Source organism: Ranitomeya imitator, chromosome 3, assembly GCF_032444005.1.
Source record: "Ranitomeya imitator isolate aRanImi1 chromosome 3, aRanImi1.pri, whole genome shotgun sequence".
NCBI classification, from domain to species: domain Eukaryota; kingdom Metazoa; phylum Chordata; class Amphibia; order Anura; family Dendrobatidae; genus Ranitomeya; species Ranitomeya imitator.
The window spans coordinates 400,471,088-400,489,957 of NC_091284.1; the positions used below are offsets into that span (position 1 = coordinate 400,471,088).

The window sequence follows — 18,870 nt, forward strand, 5'->3', positions numbered from 1 at the left end:
AAAGTCTGAACTTCCAGTCTTCAAGAGCGCTAGTTTTAGAATTTGCTGGATATGTTCTGTATCCAACAGAGTAGCCCACTGATATGTCTTATGGACATGTCTGAGATGATAATTCGTGAAGACCCTTCTATGTTTTATCAAGTACTTCACTATCGATATTGCGTATGTGACTTTTTTCCTTGTTCTGGATTGCATGATCTAATGTGGAAATCTAATATTTAATCATGGGACAACCTAAAACATAGCCAAAGATGCTATTGGTTTTACCGTAAGTTATGGCGCCCCTCGGAAGTTCTTTTGATTCTCTCAGAACATTGACCTAACGTATCCAGTGCTGGTGAAGGAAGTCTCTTGTAGTTTGCTGATTGATATTGACTGGCCATGATAATCACAGGTTTGATCTACAAGAGGGGGCAAGTTATTGGACCGACCATGTGTGACCATGAGGTCTGTACACGCTAGGTGAACCTTCTAAGAGCGAATCTAAAGAACAGCAGGGGGGACAACCTAAGAGGTATCTAACAGTGATAGCTAGACATGGGGCATTATTGTATTCAGTCTAATAAATTATATAGAGAAATTTAGTATTATTTTATGAGACAGCTCCTCATAGTTCTGGAAGCTTTTGGTAATTTTGTTCTACTGGCGCTCTGTAACCCCTGCACCTGTCACTCTAAACCGATAAGACTACCTGAAAATCACTGTGCAAATATTATCTATGATACTGTTCCTAAGGCGCTGTTAGGAAACAGTTTCACATATGCTGCTGGTGTCTATGGCAGGAAAAGTGCCCGACATACACACTAAGCAATAAACGTATGGCGCCATTCACTCAAGAGTCTGTGACTGCAACCTTTTTGTGGTACAGAATTGTGTATAGCACTTCACTATGCCATAGAAAGGTACATAGTAAAAAAATAACTTATACAGTGTGGTGTACGTTTTCCTTTTACAATGGGACTCGATGAACAAAGTATCTTTCTGTATTCTTATGCGATGGGATATGTTGCAGCCGTCCTGTATATGGTAAATGGAATCTGAAAATGTAGTGTGAACATTGCCTAATACTACAGTACCGTTTGTATGGTGCTGTATACAAAATACTATAGCTCTAGGCTGGCCTCTGTTTCTTATTATGCAGGTGATGTCCTGACTCAAGCATTTCATTAGTTTTATATCGTTTGATAGGATTGTCAAAAGGGGAAGCTATCATCAGAAAAGCAGTTTAAAAATTTGTAACCCTAAATAATATGTAGTGTGTCCCCATGGTGCACTAAATACAAAAAAATAAAAATGTGCCAGGAACAAAATATAATGAAATCAGTATTTTAAAAATCAAACGCTAAAACTTGATGGGTGAGCTACTGTGGGGAACCCCTAAGAACAAATACTGGTGTTTATGTGTGTGTATATACACTGTTCAAAAAATAAAGGGAACACTACAATCCCACATCCTAGATATCACTGAATGAAATATTCTAGTTACAAATATTCATTACTTAGTGGAATGTGTTGAGAACAATACAACATTAAAATGATCAACATAAATCACAACTAATATCCCACGGAGGTCTGGAGTTAAAATGATGCTCAAAATCAAAGTGGAAAATGAAGTTACAGGATGATGTAACTTCAGTGGAAATGCCTCAAGAGAAGGAAATAATGCTCAGTAATGTGTGTGGCCTCCACGTGCCTGTATGACCTCCCTACAACGCCTGGAAATGCTCCTGATGAGGTGGCCAATGTTCTCCTGAGGGATCTCCTCCCAGACCTGGACTAAAGCATCTGCCAACTCCTGGACAGTCTGTGGTGCAACGTGATGTTTGTGGATGGAGCGAGACATGATGTCCCAGATGTGCTCAATTGGATTCAGGTCTGGGGAACGGGCGGGCCAGTCCATAGCTTCAATGCCTTCATCTTGCAGGAACTGCTGACACACCCCAGCCACATGAAGCCTAGTATTTTCCTGCATTAGGAGGAACCCAGGACCCAGTACACACACATGGGCCCAGAGTCAGTACATATATAGACATGTAAAATTGATTATATCCATATATACCGTAAATTCTATATAATTTTTTTTTTTTTAAAGCGCTTTTCTTTCAGGATGAATTTACAGCAAGTGCCTTACCATCCGGGAAGGGTTATGACTGATAACTCTATACACAACCAACTAATAACACAGAATCCATCATTTACTAAATCACAACTGACCCTGCTTTCTTACCATTGTAGCAATGTGCATGTGTTATTTCCTGAAACAGAAAGTTACAGTCTAAAAAGAAAGCCCCAGTGGCCAGTTTGAAAAATTCATGATTTTTGTAAAAATGTACCGTAATTATCTATATAAAAAAAATTGCCTAAAACATTTTAAAGATAAATTTAACCCAAAAACCTTTAAACAGTATGTAATTTTCTAATCTTTAAGCTTAGATAACTGATGGATACCTGTCTCTCTTAACTCCCCATACACACGAGTGCTTGAGCATGATGTGTTCTCTATGGAGAGAGTGGAGTAAACTGCTGCTGCCATACATTTTTCAGTATATTGAAAAGATTGGGAGTTAAAAGGAAGCCACCATACACGATGGCTGACCGGTTCTACCGACTTAACGTATATCTAATATCTGTGGGACCCTTCGTGGAACATCCCAGAAGCTACTACCAAACATTGAAGTTCAACAGAGACTGTTACCTTCTGCATAACTCTGCGAATGTTAGATGAGTACATAAAGTGATATGGGACTTATAAAGCATGTGTGTGTGAATGTATGCCAGCAGTCGAGTACCATGCCTCAGCTTCTAGTGTTATGTTTCACATTGGTAAAATTAACATTGGCTGAGTGATCGGATTATTACTCGCCTCTGGCTAGGAGGGCACAGGGGGCATTATTGTATAGTGTTCCTGCTTGGTAGAAGACTTGCAGATTTTGTCTAACCTCCCCTATACAGCTCTATGATGACAGACGTATATTTGGCACTTGCCTTGTCCTCGTGTGGAATTCAGCTTCTGATAAGCTGGGCAGAGGAGGCCGATCTTGCCTTTGCCATCCCTCCCCCACACCATGGAGAAGTGTCAGTGCTCAATCTTGTCTCTTTACATGACTAGAGGCTGTTGCTGAGTTTGGACTGATGTAGAGGTAAGGGGCGGATAAGGTGGGCTTACATGCTATGTCCCAGCTGGGGAAGAGGCGGGTGCATACCTGAAGATGATGTGGAGTTCAGGTGGCCACATGCTGCAACAGCTTCCTGAAATGGAAAAGACACCTCACAGAAGGAGAACACCTAGCTGCTGCATGCCTCGGATTGGCCTTTCTGCGCCCTAATTTCAGATCTCACGTGGGGGCTCCGGGCAGGATGTAGGAGGAGCACCACATAGAAGAGTTGCTACTGCCGGATACTGCTGTCACGGCCCCCCTAAATGAAAGCAAGGTGCAGCATAAGTCTGCAATGTGGTCAGTTTGGGGCCCAAGACCCTCCAGTTCCCACCTGGTGTGCCTCATGTGCTGCATGGGTCAGTATAACTTCGGCATAGTTGGGTCGGGTGTATTCAATGTGCACTGAGCGCGGCTTCTTCCACTTCCCTTACACCACAGTATATTTAGCAATAATCCGTTTGCTGAGTTCACATCCTCAGGATAAGATTCTGCATGTGTGGTGAAGCAGGTCTGAGAACTGCCAAGATGGACCTACCCTGCGTCTGTATGGTATTCTGCCATTCCTGCTTTATGTGTCTCGCTAACGTCAAACGCTTTTTCCAAACCCCCCACCCAATGCACAATCTCTTATCTCTGCCCTAACTCCAAACTGTGTCTTTGGATTATTGACTCTCATTTAATCCTGGCGGAGAACGGGCTGCTCGAGGAGTTTGCCGGATTTGGATAATCTCTTGCCTGTGGAGGGTGGGAAAGTGACCCTGCGGGGTTACAGGTCATAAGCACCTGTCATTTTCACTTTTTACATTATTATTTTTTTTATATTGCAGATGAAAGAGACAGAGTGCAGAAGAAAACCTTCACCAAATGGATCAATAAGCATCTCATCAAGGTAGCCCAGCTTCTTTTCTATTGTTCGTTATTGTGTTTGTCATTTATTTGGGATGTTTTATACTCTCCTTATGTTGGACATACTTACATCTTGAAACCTCTAGTCCAAAGTTATACGGATTTTCAGCATGAAAGGTAATGCAAATCTACATTTCTGTAGGTAACGATAACCTTGAGGCTTCAGTATTGGGCACAGGGTTTCTCCACCAAATGAACAATCATGTATTCTGACAACACTAGTAGTGAAGGCAAGATGACATATTCACAAAGGTGCATGTCCTACTGTTCAGCAAGGCAGGAGGCCAGCAATCTCTGTTCATTTGGGTTTTTTCCTTTTCCAATTCTATGCTGATTTGCTTCTTGCAGGCATTCAATAGAACCGTCATTATTTTCATCCATTGGATTAAAGTCTGATAGGGTATCCGCACACAGTAGAAATTTCTGGACCAAAACGTTGCAGTTTACAGGATCAGCAAAATGAATGACCTTTCTGAAGTCTCATGCACATGTTGCTTATTTTTTCCTTTCAGATGTGAAGTACCGTAGTTTACAATCTGCAGCATGTCGCTTCTTTCATCGGTGTTTTTCACCAATTCAAATGAACATGGAAAAGACTAATCAATAACTAATGCAAAAATGCACTTAATATTTACTGTTAAGAGATGCATTTTGGTGCATACATTTCTGCTGCAAATCCTTAATGTGTGCTGATTCCCATAGTTGTGCAGTGATCCAATTGTGATCCTACCAAGACTAATCTCTGCCTCCATATGCATGTACTTTAAGCCATGTACCCATGTGGTCATCTCACTACCAGTGTAAATTTGTACATAGACAGTTCATTGTCTGTGGTGCTGATGAAAATAGTCGAGTTCAACGGTTGACTATTTCCATCAACCTTGTAGACGTGGAACTGTACTGTGCAAGCATTACCACCAAGAAGCACTTTTGGGCTTGTGACACCTGTTCTAGCAATTGAAGCAAGTGTTTTTAAGGAGTAACCTCTTTAAAAGCTTTTTATTATCTCCAGACACACCAGCCTCTCTCCACCTACCACTTCCTCCACTCTCTAGCAACCTGAAGGATCTTTTATCACTGCACTACGATGCCACCAAAGGTCCTTTTGTAATTTTTTAATTTGGAAATTGCACTTGCAATGCAATACTGATATTATCGGTGCAGTTTATGGTTTACAAAGGCATAGTGTCCTTTTTGGGGATGGAGGCCATGGGCAATTGACTAGTTGTTTTCCCTTAACACACACACTGAGGACTATGTTCCCACGGTCAGTAACGCTGTGGGTTGGACGCTGCGTAAATCCACAGCATCCAACACTCAGCGGCCAGATGTTACAACAGTGAATTTCATGAAATCCCATACCCACTATGCGTGCATCGGCACCTGTGGATCACCTGCGGAGACAGACAAGCGGCGCATTTTTCCATACTGCAGCATGTCAATTTATCTTGCAGAGACGCGAGCATCCACAAGATAAATTTCACCCGTCCAATGTATTGGGCGTGGTGATACCGCACAGTTCAATGCACACATGCGGATTCACCTGCATTCAAAAGCCGGCAGCGGACATGTGCGCTGACCGTGTGCGCATACCCTAACACATTAGTTCAGGACTGGGACATTTTTTTCCCTATCCGGTGCTATAGGCTTCCATTCTAGCAAACGACAGACTGCAACGGATCAGTCGCTGTCCATTTTTTCGATGGAGACAAAAAACGTTACTTTGTCCGTTGTCTCCGGCCGCTGGACAAACAATTTTCAACGGATGAAACGCGAGGCCATCCGTTGGTAATACAAGTCTATGAGAAAAAAACGGATCCGGCGGCATCAGTAGCCGGATCCGTTTTTTTTTTTTTTTTTAAATTTGATGGATTGCGACCGATGGCAAAAAACTGATGTGTGAAAGGGGCCTTACTCCTGACTTTCATAACAAAAGCTCATTATTTTATTTTGCTATCATTTATATTTTTTTGTTCTTATTGTTTTCCTTCCAAACAGGTTCGTAAGCACATCAATGATCTTTATGAGGATCTGCGGGATGGCCACAATCTTATCTCCCTTCTGGAAGTCCTGTCCGGTGTCAGACTTGTAAGTATCTATCATTTACTACCTCTGTATGTTCAACCATCAAATGCTCCCTTATCCTCACAATTTCATTGACATGTCCATCAGAACAAGGACCCTGAGGCTCCACGGAGCCTGCGACGCATCCCATCCCACCGCCTGTTGATGAGGGAGGAGTCTGAAGATGACCCTGATGATGCTGTATGTCACTAGGGCAGTCATTGTGTCAGATAATCCAGTGTGATGAAGAAATCCAGCACTGGGTGATCTGGTCACCAGCACAACACGGGATGATGGGAGGTGGATGTGTGCTGTGGTTTTCTTGTAGCATGAGCATGAGGGAAACCTAATTACTATGGCTAGAACGGCAGTTTAGTTCACAATGCTCCTTCAGTCAGTCACTACAAAGAATTAGTGTATCGGAGGGAGGAGCAAGGCGTGTGGTTTTTGGTTTTCTATAACGACGCACCATTTTTCAATCACAATCATCTAATGAACACCCATATTCTAGTTTTTTTCATTTCTAACCTGTCTGAGAAACCCTTGCAGTGTCCTCTAGTTTTCTTTCCATCCATTCAGTCTCAAGATTTCTTACCTTCATATCATTTCTATGTTCTTCGATGTGTTCTGTTCCAGTGTTACCATTTTCCTTGCATTTGCACCAACTAATGATTCCTTCTAACAAACTCTACAGCATTTTCTGCTTTTCATGAACACCGTTACTTCCACCTACTAGTTTAGCTTCCATTATAACTTTCTATTTGCCTTCACAGCCCAGGGAGAAGGGCCGAATGCGTTTCCACCGGCTGCAAAATGTGCAGATTGCTCTGGACTTCCTCAAACAACGTCAGGTAAAGAAGATGGGTGGCTCACAGAAATATATACCTGCTTTATAAAAATATACTTTATTAGATAATTCTTAAAAACATAGTTAGTGATATAGCTAACTTAAGAGGGATATAATGCTAATGAAGATAATTTTCCAAAAATGCCCAACTATATGGTATTCGAATGCCCTATTGCACCCTTTTTTCTATCCCAACCTTGCCACGGAGGTTGGCAGCCTAATAAGTGCAATTGGCGCCCCCGTTTCCCGTCAGGTGGCCATGGTGTGCCCTAGAACATCCTAATAACACTTGGGACCAATATACCCATTGAATAATGGCAAGATACAATGAGACACTTACAAAGATTACATATAATTACTACAGAAAGTATCCCAGAAGATAAAATGTGTTGAAATATGACAACTGTGCATGAAACGCTCAACTAATATAGTCTTACAGAAAGGAGATAAAATGACTTGTTCAGGATCACTACTTTCAACTCAATGCGTTTCCCCTTAACAAAGGTTCCTCAGGAGTGGGGTCTTAAAAAGTGCTATACTTAGCTTCTGTGTGGGGTGTGCGTTGTGTAATAACATTCTACGACGCTCACCAGAGAAGGAACCCTCCGTGGATAGTACAGAAGATAACCAGATGAAATGCTCACCTTTGTCAGCTTTCCGTCAGATGGATGGATAATATGTACTAAGCATTTCTAATTTATGTTAAGGTGAAATTGGTTAATATCCGGAATGATGACATCACGGATGGCAACCCAAAATTGACCCTTGGATTGATATGGACAATAATCCTGCATTTTCAGGTAAATAGAAGTCTTGGATATTTTGTATGATGTATCAATAAACCAGCATAAGAGAAAGAGACCGGAATCCCACTAATCCGGAGATTTAGTGTTTCCCATTGTGCTAATACCTTGTAAAATACATCTTGCCCCATACACGTGCACAATTGACCGTATTCTCAACTGGGAATGGAGAGTAAGAATATAGGCATTTTACAATTCAACATGCCTGACCCTTCTTCCTCCGGGTAAATGAGCTGGACACCACCCTACTGTACTGTATATATTATTAGATGGTAGGCTTGTCAGCTGGACACTGTATTAATATAAAAATGTGGAAATCAATATTTGTTTTTTTTGTACTTTATTCATCCTATGCTCTTTGTTACTGTTACTTTTTAGTACTGATATTGAAGATTTACAATTCACATTTCACGAATAAATTGAGCTACATTCACACTTCTGTTTGGAGATTTCTAAGTGTCTAACACGTGCTAGCGCTAGCTATGTGAATTTTGTAATAAACCTTTGATTTTACTTAGCGCTCCACTTCTGGTGACGGAGTTTGTTTTAAAGCCTGTTAGTTGGTTTTCTTTTATTTCCCCTACCGTTATAACATAAGAGCTGTGCCCTGTATAGGAGTTAGTGGTTTTTAAATACCTTTGGTTTTCTTTTATTTCCCCTACCGTTATAACATAAGAGCTGTGCCCTGTATAGGAGTTAGTGGTTTTTAAATACCTTAAAATCATTCCTTTTTTATGGCATACATTGGTATCAGACATAGTGATGTGCAAATGTAATGCTAGCCATTGCTGAGTCTGTACGATAATCCCAACAGTGCTCATACTGTTGCAGAAATAATGCCGCCCTTACAATAGAGCCAGTGATATTCGCTTCCCGCAGAATAGTGCCGCTTGTATTAGTGCTCATACTGATCACCATAGCACAATTTCTCCCGAGCCCTCTAATTTCGACATGACGGGCCAACCTTATAACGTGTATCACATTGGCAAATGTAAGTTGCAAAAATAAGAGTACCGTATTTTCTGGTGTGTAAGACTGGGCATATGACGACCCCCAACTATACCATATAAAATATGGAGTTTGGGATATACTCGCCGTATAAGATGGGGGTCATCTTATACGCCCAGTCATCTTATATGGCGTGTGCGGTGCGGATGGTTCCCAGGGTCTGGAGGAGAGGAGACTCTCCTTCAGGCCCTGGGATCCATATTCATGTTAAAAAAAGAATAAAAATAAAAAATATGGGATATACTTACCCGCCGGCGGCCGCCTGCTCTCAGCGGTGCAAGCGGCGGCCTCCGTTCCTAAGGATGCATTGAGCGAAGAACCTTCGATGACGTCATGCGACCAGTCACGCGATGTCATCGAAGGTCCTTTGCTCAATTCATCATTGGGAACGGAGGCCGCCGCTTGCACCGCTGAGAGCTGCGTGCCGTCGGAAGGTAAGTATATCCCATGTTTTTTTTTATTTTTTTTACATGAATATGGATCCCAGGGCCTGAAGGAGAGTCTCCTCTCCTCCAGATCCTAAGAGCTGTACAGGACCGCTCCCTGCACAAGCCGTACCCGCGTATAAGACGACCCCCAACTTTTGAGATGGTTTTCAGGGGTTAAAAAGTCTTATGTGTCAGAAAATACGGTATGTTGAGTTTCCATAAGGTCTTAAACTTAACCGAAATGGCTGTGTCCATAATTAAGACGAGTGGGGTAAAGGACACTTATACCCTATTTACATGCAGTGGGGGAAAAATGTGTGTGTGTGTAAATTCCACACAAAAAAGCAGCAGATTGCCCCTTTGACTCACACAAGTGCTAGTCTTTGTGTTTCCAGTGACACATCAGCAAAAAAAAATACAAAATCAAATTTCAAGTTTTTGGTTTGTACCTTGAATTTTTGTTTAAAAATGTTAAATTTGACTTGCGTGTAATCACGCTCTTAGGAGTGGCAACAAATTAATGACCAAATATTGGTACAAGATACATAAAATGTTTAGAACGTGATGAGTGCCTGCACCTCCCACAATACTGTGATGAAATATAGGCACACATTAATCACTCCTCTTTTATATTTTTTTTCTTTATTCCTGCCAGAATATGGGTCCATTTAGCTCAGTAGATCTCTTGCAATGTTTAGTCGGTACAAGTATTTATTTTCCTGATTTTTAGATTTCTCTTTCCAATTTGAGGCACATTTGAGGAAAGGTCTTTTTTAGAAATACTTACGGTATTGTCGGTTTCTCCGTCTTACATATCCTGTAGCAATAGGCAAAGTATTTGGAATCTACTGCCTTCTAGTACTCCTGGAGCCAGTGGTGATATGGAGCAGAAACTTAAATAGATATTCCCAATAGAAAAATGTATGGTGTACCGCCTAGGTCCCCACCAATACTGAGAATCATTGGGCTAAAGTGCTGGTATGGCACTGTAGCATCTTCACACTTCTCAGCAGTCAGACCCGCACTGATCACAAAGTGATGTCATAGTATTTTGTGATAGGCATTCTCATTGAATTTTTTTCTGTATGTTTTGATTAATGGCATATTGCTAATAGAGCAATAATTGAAGTTCTACCCTGAATAGCGCCTCTCTTGACCCTGTCATTTACGGGTACTACCATACAGCCCAAGTCACTAGTATTCCAGATAATGACTTGTTGTATTTTGCCATAAATCTTTATTATTGGAATATCTTCTTAAAGGGGATATTTGGGACTTAACAAAAAGAAAATGTGTCTAAGCACTACCAGACAGATAACTGCAACTTGCCTATCTGTTGTGCACAGGCCGCTCGTGCCAGGGATTCAGCTGCCTGTGCTTTCTGCTGTCGACGGGGTGGGATTTCTGAGGTCATTATGATTGACAGGCGACTCCCCCATTTAGGCAGTGGGGATCCGGCTGTCAATCAGAATGACCTCGGAAATTTCCCCCCTTCGACGGAGTGGAAAAAAAGCCTCCAGTCTGTAGATGTGACGTCAGCAGAGGCTTCTGAATCCCCGGCAGGAGCGGTCTGTGACCCATCTTTGTTGGAGAAGAACGGCGCCTTGCTCAACAGGCAGGTAAGTTGCAATTACCTGCCTGTTAGTGCTTAGGTACATTTTTGTTTTTTTCTTTGTAAAGTCCCAGATATCCCCTTTAAAGAAGACCCATTATCAGATCAAAAGTGGCCAGCTTTTGCTATCAATTTATTCCCACTGATCCTCAAAGGTTTTTTCTTTTGCGCTGTAGAATTGGAGGTATGGGTCTTTATTTAGTGCTAATTTTTATGGTCTTTACCAAAGCGGCATTGTTCACAGGGAACTAATGCTAACCAGCCTTTAGACATGTCCCCAGAAATTCCTGTAAACCACGCCTTCTTGGCCATAAAGACCATAAAAAGAGCAGTAAATAAAAAGGCTTTCATCTCTGGAACCATATTGTGGTAATAAAACAAAAAATAAAATAAGATCAAAAACTGGGCATTTTTCCCCGGTGACCGGTCCTTTTTGGAGATCATATTTTTGCCTCCTTGCACAATAAAATGTGATGTGTTGTCTTATACTTCATGTTAATCTTAATGTATGCGTACTAGACATATATCGTTTTCTGCATTGAGCGGTACCTATAGACTGTTCTGCAGTCTTCTACACACCACAATGGTTGGGTATATTATTTAGTGCAGAAGGTAGTGGTCCTGGTTCTTAATTATGGCCAGAAAAGAAATGTTAGTAGAGCGCAAGGAGAACCATATGTTTGTGTTTGATGAATAACTCTTGTAAGGATGTGGTTTAAAGGCAGAAACGCCCTGCAGATATACCTATATAAATTACTACTGGTCCTTCTGAAGTTAATTTATAGATGGGGCATTGTGGATCCTTTGTATAAGCATCACTTGGCTTCTCTGGCTTTTTATTGCATGGCTCTTCCTCCCCTCCCTCCCCAGCACTCTTCCCCCTCTCTCCTCGTACGGGGTGGGGATAAGCCACCTCACTAATACAGAGATGGCTCCATCCAATCAGCGCCGGGCTTGGTGTAAGGTGCCTGTGATCTGAACACTGCAGAGAGATGCAGGGAGATGTCTCAGTCTGTAAGATGTCTGTCTGAAGCAGGCATCAATTGCGGGATGAGAGGGACGGTGTGTGCTCCTTCCCTAGTGACATGTCTAAATTGCAAGCAGAAGGTGGTGCTCCGAGGAGTGGATCCTTTCCTTTTCTGAATGCACGTATTGTATGTGCCGTGTAAATGCACTGGAGACATGGGGAATTCTGTCAGCTGTGTGCGGAAGCCCAAGGAGAAGAGACCGGGGAAGGAGAAGGAGCCTCAGTCTGGAAAGAAAAAGAGACGGTTCAGGAGAAAGAAAAAAGATGAAGGAGCTAAGCAGGAAGCTGAACAAATGGATCAAAAGAACGAAGAAAGAGAGGAAGAAAAGGATGTATCAAATAATACATGTGCCTCTACTGAAGATCCTGCAAGCACCGGCAGCATTCTTCAAGACGAAGGGAGAGTGCTCCAGGTCAGGGAGACATTTCATGGCATGGTGCATAGAGCTCAGCTGGTGAATCCGTTATCTACTCCAGAATCCCCACCATTAGGGACCACAGTCATAGCTCGTATAGTGGACAACCCAGCAGAAAAGAAGCAGCGATCTTCCAGTACTATGGTGGCTTTTGACAGGGGTGGGAATAGCCGAGCTGTTCTTCTGCCTATCAAGGATGATGACCTGGACAAGTCTGTTAGCTATAGGACTAGCTCTGGTGAAGAAAGTAACCTTGGATTGTCCTCTCTAGCAAAGGATAAAACAGAAAGGGGTGTACCTGTCACCCTGTCCTGGGGTCCTGAGCGCTCTTCCTCGGGGTATGGCAGCGAGCCCTTATCTCAGCTGGAGCAGGTGGGATTTCAGAATCTGGTCTCATTTCTGTTGTGATGCTTATGTCTTGTATAGCATATTTTGCCTTTTCTTTATAGTAGGTGTCCATAGAGTAAGTAGGAAAAGGTTTGATACTACTTTATCCAGATCAATTACTGATTTGTAGATTACAAAGATAATTTTCAAGGCATTGCAAGGATTAGTAAACTGCTCGTTGTTGATGTACAGATATTCAGAGCATGCAGCTAGTGTGAAAAGTCACACTTCCCTTTGATTAATGCAGCGTGAGACAGAGAGGTTTATGATCTATTTCTTTCTACAGATCTCCGATATTTATGTCGGTGGAGAATCGGGAGATATGTCTGCCAAGGAGAAGCTGCTCCTATGGACGCAGAAGGTGACAGCAGGATATGTTGGGGTGAAGTGCACCAACTTTACGTCTTGTTGGAGTAATGGCAAGATGTTTAATGCCATCATTCACCGCTACAGGTCAGTGATTTATAAAGAACCATACTATAAAATGCTGTGTAAGAAGACAGAGATTGGACTGTACCCATTGCCTGTTTTATTTCCAGACCTGACCTGGTAGACATGCAGAAAGTGGAAATCCAGAGTAACCGGGAAAATCTAGAACAGGCATTCGAAATAGCGGAGAGTCTGGGGGTAACCAGATTATTAGATGCTGAAGGTTTGTACAACCAACTAATATGCTTTACGATAATACGTATATTAATTTACATGGTTTCTGTGTCATGTACTATATGTTTAACCTCAGATGTGGATGTGGATTCTCCTGATGAAAAGTCTGTGATCACATATGTGTCTTCTATATATGATGCCTTCCCCAAAGTCCCAGAAGGAGGAGAAGGGATCAGTGCCACCGTAAGTGTTGCCCATGTAGGTCCCTACAACGTTGTGGGTTTTATACCCTATGGCTCACATCTTGTCTGGGTTCTTTGTACAGGAAGTAGACTCCTGTTGGCTGGAGTACCAGGAAAGAGTAATGTCACTTACGCAGTGGATCCGTCAGCATGTACTTCTGATGTCTGATAAATCATTTCCTCAGAATCCTGTGGAGTTAAAGGTACAGTAATATTCTGCTGAAAATAGAACACTTTGTTATAATGCTTAATAGACACATTATTATGTGTTTTTACTTCTAGGCACTTTATAATCAGTATGTACATGTGAAAGAAACTGAAATTCCAGCAAAAGAACAGGAAAAGGCACAGATCCAAAAATTATATCAGATGTTGCAGGTACAATTTGGTTAATTTTTAGGCTTTTAGCACTGTGGAAAATTTTCATCTTTTCTTTAGAATTTCTCTTCTTGTTTAATTTCTGATGATCTTAGATCAATAAATTCCCCTTTGTTTTATTCAGCCTATTTTGAAGGGTACAAAAGACAATATCCATGCCACTTTCACTTAATCTAACCATAAATTGACATATGACTAGATCTGTGTGTACTTGTGACCTTCCATGTATTGCTCTGTGTTAGAAAAAGGAAGGATAAAGTCATCATATAAATTGGACAGACTGTAGAGACATGTTCTTCATAATATCTGGGTTGTATGAGATCATGGGAAGACCTTGATATCTTTCCCTTTCAGAACCTTGTATTGGATTTTCTAAAACATAAGAAAAATTCTTTAAAGGTGTTATCTCAGGTTCTTAAATGGGTCAAACGAAACTGGCAACTTATTAAAAATATACAGCTTGTCACCCATGTTGTATAGTGTACAGCTTGTCGCCCATGTTGTTGTTGTATTGTGTACATCTTGTCGCCCATGTTGTTGTTGTAGTATAGTGTACAGCTTGTCGCCCATGTTGTTGCTGTATAGTGTACAGCTTGTTGCCCATGTTGTAGTATATTGTACAGCTTGTTGCCCAGGTTGTTGTTGTATAGTGTACAGCTTGTCGCCCAGGTTGTTGTTGTATAGTGTACAGCTTGTCGCCCAGGTTGTTGTTGTATAGTGTACAGCTTGTTGCCTACGTTGTTGTATAGTGTACAGCTTGTTGCGCATGTTGTATAGTGTACAGCTTGTCGCCCATATTGTTGTTGTTGTATAGTGTACAGCTTGTCGCCCAGGTTGTTGTTGTATAGTATACAGCTTGTCGCCCATGTTGTTGTTGTATAGTGTACAGCTTGTCTCCCATGTTGTTGTTGTTGTTTTATAGTGTACAGCTCGTTGCCCATGTTGTAGCATAGTGTACAGCTTGTCGCCCATGTTGTTGTTGTTGTTGTTGTTGTATAGTGTACAGCTTGTTGCCCATGTTGTAGTATAGTCTACAGCTTTTCTCCCATGTTGTTGTAGCATAGTGTACAGCTTGTCGCCCAGGTTGTTGTATAGTGTACAGCTTGTCGCCCAGGTTGTTGTTGTGTAGTGTACAGCTTGTCGCCCAGGTTGTTGTATAGTATACAGCTTGTCGCCCATGTTGTTGTTGTTGTATAGTGTACAGCTTGTCGCCCAGGTTGTTGTTGTATAGTATACAGCTTGTCGCCCATGTTGTTGTTGTATAGTGTACAGCTTGTCTCCCATGTTGTTGTTGTTGTTTTATAGTGTACAGCTCGTTGCCCATGTTGTAGCATAGTGTACAGCTTGTCGCCCATGTTGTTGTTGTTGTTGTTGTTGTATAGTGTACAGCTTGTTGCCCATGTTGTAGTATAGTCTACAGCTTTTCTCCCATGTTGTTGTAGCATAGTGTACAGCTTGTCGCCCAGGTTGTTGTATAGTGTACAGCTTGTCGCCCAGGTTGTTGTTGTGTAGTGTACAGCTTGTCGCCCAGGTTGTTGTATAGTATACAGCTTGTCGCCCAGGTTGTTGTATAGTGTACAGCTTGTCGCCCATGTTGTATAGTGTACAGCTTGTCGCCCAGGTTGTATAGTGTACAGCTTGTCGCCCATGTTGTATAGTGTACAGCTTGGCGCCCATGTGGTTGTTGTATAGTGTACAGCTTATTGCCCATGTTGTTGTATAGTGTACAGCTTGGCGCCCAGGTTCTTGTTGTATAGTGTACAGCTTGTTGCCCATGTTGTTATAGTATAGTGTACAGCTTGTCGCCCATGTTGTTGTTGTATAGTGTATAGCTTCTCATCCATGTTGTTGTTGTATAGTGTACAGCTGTCGCCCATGTTGTTGTATAGTGTACAGCTGTCGCCCATGTTGTTGTATAGTGTACAGCTTGTCGCCCATGTTGTTGTAGTATAGTGTATAGCTTGTCGCCCATGTTGTTGTTGTAGTATAGTGTATAGCTTGTCGCCCATGTTGTTGTTGTAGTATAGTGTACAGCTTGTCGCCCATGTTGTTGTAGTATAGTGTACAGCTTGTCGCTCATGTTGTTGTAGTATAGTGTACAGCTTGTCGCCCATGTTGTTGTTGTAGTATAGTGTACAGCTTGTCGCTCATGTTGTTGTATAGTGTACAGCTTGTCGCCCATGTTGTTGTTGTAGTATAGTGTACAGCTTGTCGCTCATGTTGTTGTATAGTGTACAGCTTGTCGCCCATGTTGTTGTTGTTTTTGTAGTATAGTGTACAGCTTGTCGCTCATGTTGTTGTTGTAGTATAGTGTACAGCTTGTCGCCCAGGTTGTTGTTGTATAGTGTATAGCTTGTCGCCCATGTTGTTGTTGTAGTATAGTGTACAGCTTGTTGCCCATGTTGTTGTTGTTGTTGTAGTATAGTGTATAGCTTGTCGCCTATGTTGTTGTTGTAGTATAGTGTATAGCTTGTCGCTCATGTTGTTGTATAGTGTACAGCTTGTCGCCCATGTTGTTGTAGTATAGTGTACAGCTTGTCGCTCATGTTGTTGTAGTATAGTGTACAGCTTGTCGCCCATGTTGTTGTTGTAGTATAGTGTACAGCTTGTCGCCCATGTTGTTGTAGTATAGTGTACAGCTTGTCGCCCATGTTGTTGTTGTAGTATAGTGTACAGCTTGTCGCCCATGTTGTTGTTGTTGTTGTTGTTGTATAGTGTACAGCTTGTTGCCCATGTTGTAGTATAGTCTACAGCTTTTCTCCCATGTTGTTGTAGCATAGTGTACAGCTTGTCGCCCAGGTTGTTGTATAGTGTACAGCTTGTCGCCCAGGTTGTTGTTGTGTAGTGTACAGCTTGTCGCCCAGGTTGTTGTATAGTATACAGCTTGTCGCCCAGGTTGTTGTATAGTGTACAGCTTGTCGCCCATGTTGTATAGTGTACAGCTTGTCGCCCAGGTTGTATAGTGTACAGCTTGTCGCCCAGGTTGTTATAGTATAGTGTATAGCTTGTCCCCCATGTTGTTGGGGTAGTATAGTGTATAGCTTGTCGCCCATGTTGTTGGTGTAGTATAGTGTATAGCTTGTCGCCCATGTTGTTGTATAGTGTACAGCTTGTCGCCCATGTTGTATAGTGTACAGCTTGGCGCCCATGTTGTTGTAGCATAGTGTACAGCTTGTCGCCCAGGTTGTTGTATAGTGTACAGCTTGTCGCCCAGGTTGTTGTTGTGTAGTGTACAGCTTGTCGCCCAGGTTGTTGTATAGTATACAGCTTGTCGCCCAGGTTGTTGTATAGTGTACAGCTTGTCGCCCATGTTGTATAGTGTACAGCTTGTCGCCCAGGTTGTATAGTGTACAGCTTGTCGCCCAGGTTGTTATAGTATAGTGTATAGCTTGTCCCCCATGTTGTTGGGGTAGTATAGTGTATAGCTTGTCGCCCATGTTGTTGGTGTAGTATAGTGTATAGCTTGTCGCCCATGTTGTTGTATAGTGTACAGCTTGTCGCCCATGTTGTATAGTGTACAGCTTGGCGCCCATGTGGTTGTTGTATAGTGTACAGCTTATTGCCCATGTTGTTGTATAGTGTACAGCTTGGCGCCCAGGTTCTTGTTGTATAGTGTACAGCTTGTTGCCCATGTTGTTATAGTATAGTGTACAGCTTGTCGCCCATGTTGTTGTTGTATAGTGTATAGCTTCTCATCCATGTTGTTGTTGTATAGTGTACAGCTGTCGCCCATGTTGTTGTATAGTGTACAGCTGTCGCCCATGTTGTTGTATAGTGTACAGCTTGTCGCCCATGTTGTTGTTGTAGTATAGTGTATAGCTTGTCGCCCATGTTGTTGTTGTAGTATAGTGTATAGCTTGGCGCCCATGTTGTTGTTGTAGTATAGTGTACAGCTTGTCGCTCATGTTGTTGTATAGTGTACAGCTTGTCGCCCATGTTGTTGTAGTATAGTGTACAGCTTGTCGCTCATGTTGTTGTATAGTGTACAGCTTGTTGCCCATATTGTTGTTGTATAGTGTACAGCTTGTCGCTCATGTTGTTGTTGTAGTATAGTGTACAGCTTGTCGCCCAGGTTGTTGTTGTATAGTGTATAGCTTGTCGCCCATGTTGTTGTTGTAGTATAGTGTACAGCTTGTTGCCCATGTTGTTGTTGTTGTTGTTGTAGTATAGTGTATAGCTTGTCGCCTATGTTGTTGTTGTAGTATAGTGTATAGCTTGTCGCTCATGTTGTTGTATAGTGTACAGCTTGTCGCCCATGTTGTTGTAGTATAGTGTACAGCTTGTCGCTCATGTTGTTGTAGTATAGTGTACAGCTTGTCGCCCATGTTGTTGTTGTAGTATAGTGTACAGCTTGTCGCCCATGTTGTTGTAGTATAGTGTACAGCTTGTCGCCCATGTTGTTGTTGTAGTATAGTGTACAGCTTGTCGCTCATGTTGTTGTATAGTGTACAGCTTGTTGCCCATATTGTTGTTGTATAGTGTACATCTTGTCGCCCATGTTGTTGTTGTTGTTGTTGTATAGTGTACAGCTTGTCACCCATGTTGTTGGATAGTGTACAGCTTGTCGCCCATGTTGTTGGATAGTGTACAGCTTGTCGCCCATGTTGTTGGATAGTGTACAGCTTGTCGCCCATGTTGGCTCGCAGTGGCCAACGAGCTAGGTGAAGAGCTTGCAGCACTAGCAGGCTCTATGCTTTTGAGCCTGCCTGCGCCGTTGTGAAGCTAGCCGGATTATTGGATCTGTAAAGCTTCAGTTCGCCTGCATTTTTCCCATGCTGCATATGCAAAGCTGCTTTTGCTATTAGCATGGGAAAGGGCTTACTTTCGGACCAGAGGTGCGACCAGGCCACTGCCCTGAGTTGTCAATGTTCAGGAGCAACAGCTTTCGGCATCCAGGAGGCTTGGAGGTAGGGGACTGATGCTCTCCTAAAGATACAATATGAAAAAGCCTTTTAATGTTGAAATTATTCTGCATTATTTGATGGCATTTT

General features: G+C 42.2%; 1 protein-coding gene across 20 annotated transcripts in view; it reads left to right on the top strand.

Moving 5' to 3' along the window:
• MACF1 (microtubule actin crosslinking factor 1) overlaps window positions 1-18,870 on the top strand; it is a 343,633-nt gene that overhangs the window by 112,549 nt on the left and 212,214 nt on the right. For 10 of the 20 annotated variants that reach the window (XM_069757084.1, XM_069757099.1, XM_069757094.1 and 7 more), the window contains exons 2-10: window positions 3,986-4,047; window positions 6,063-6,152; window positions 6,902-6,979; window positions 7,683-7,775; window positions 12,943-13,109; window positions 13,196-13,308; window positions 13,396-13,502; window positions 13,585-13,704; window positions 13,784-13,879. In XM_069757084.1, the coding sequence (XP_069613185.1) occupies window positions 3,986-4,047; window positions 6,063-6,152; window positions 6,902-6,979; window positions 7,683-7,775; window positions 12,943-13,109; window positions 13,196-13,308; window positions 13,396-13,502; window positions 13,585-13,704; window positions 13,784-13,879 (926 nt within the window). Of the gene's footprint in view, window positions 1-3,985; window positions 4,048-6,062; window positions 6,153-6,901; window positions 6,980-7,682; window positions 7,776-11,776; window positions 12,642-12,942; window positions 13,110-13,195; window positions 13,309-13,395; window positions 13,503-13,584; window positions 13,705-13,783; window positions 13,880-18,870 lie in introns of those variants that run through there. The other 10 variants (XM_069757083.1, XM_069757081.1, XM_069757085.1 and 7 more) reach the window with 3 other exon arrangements.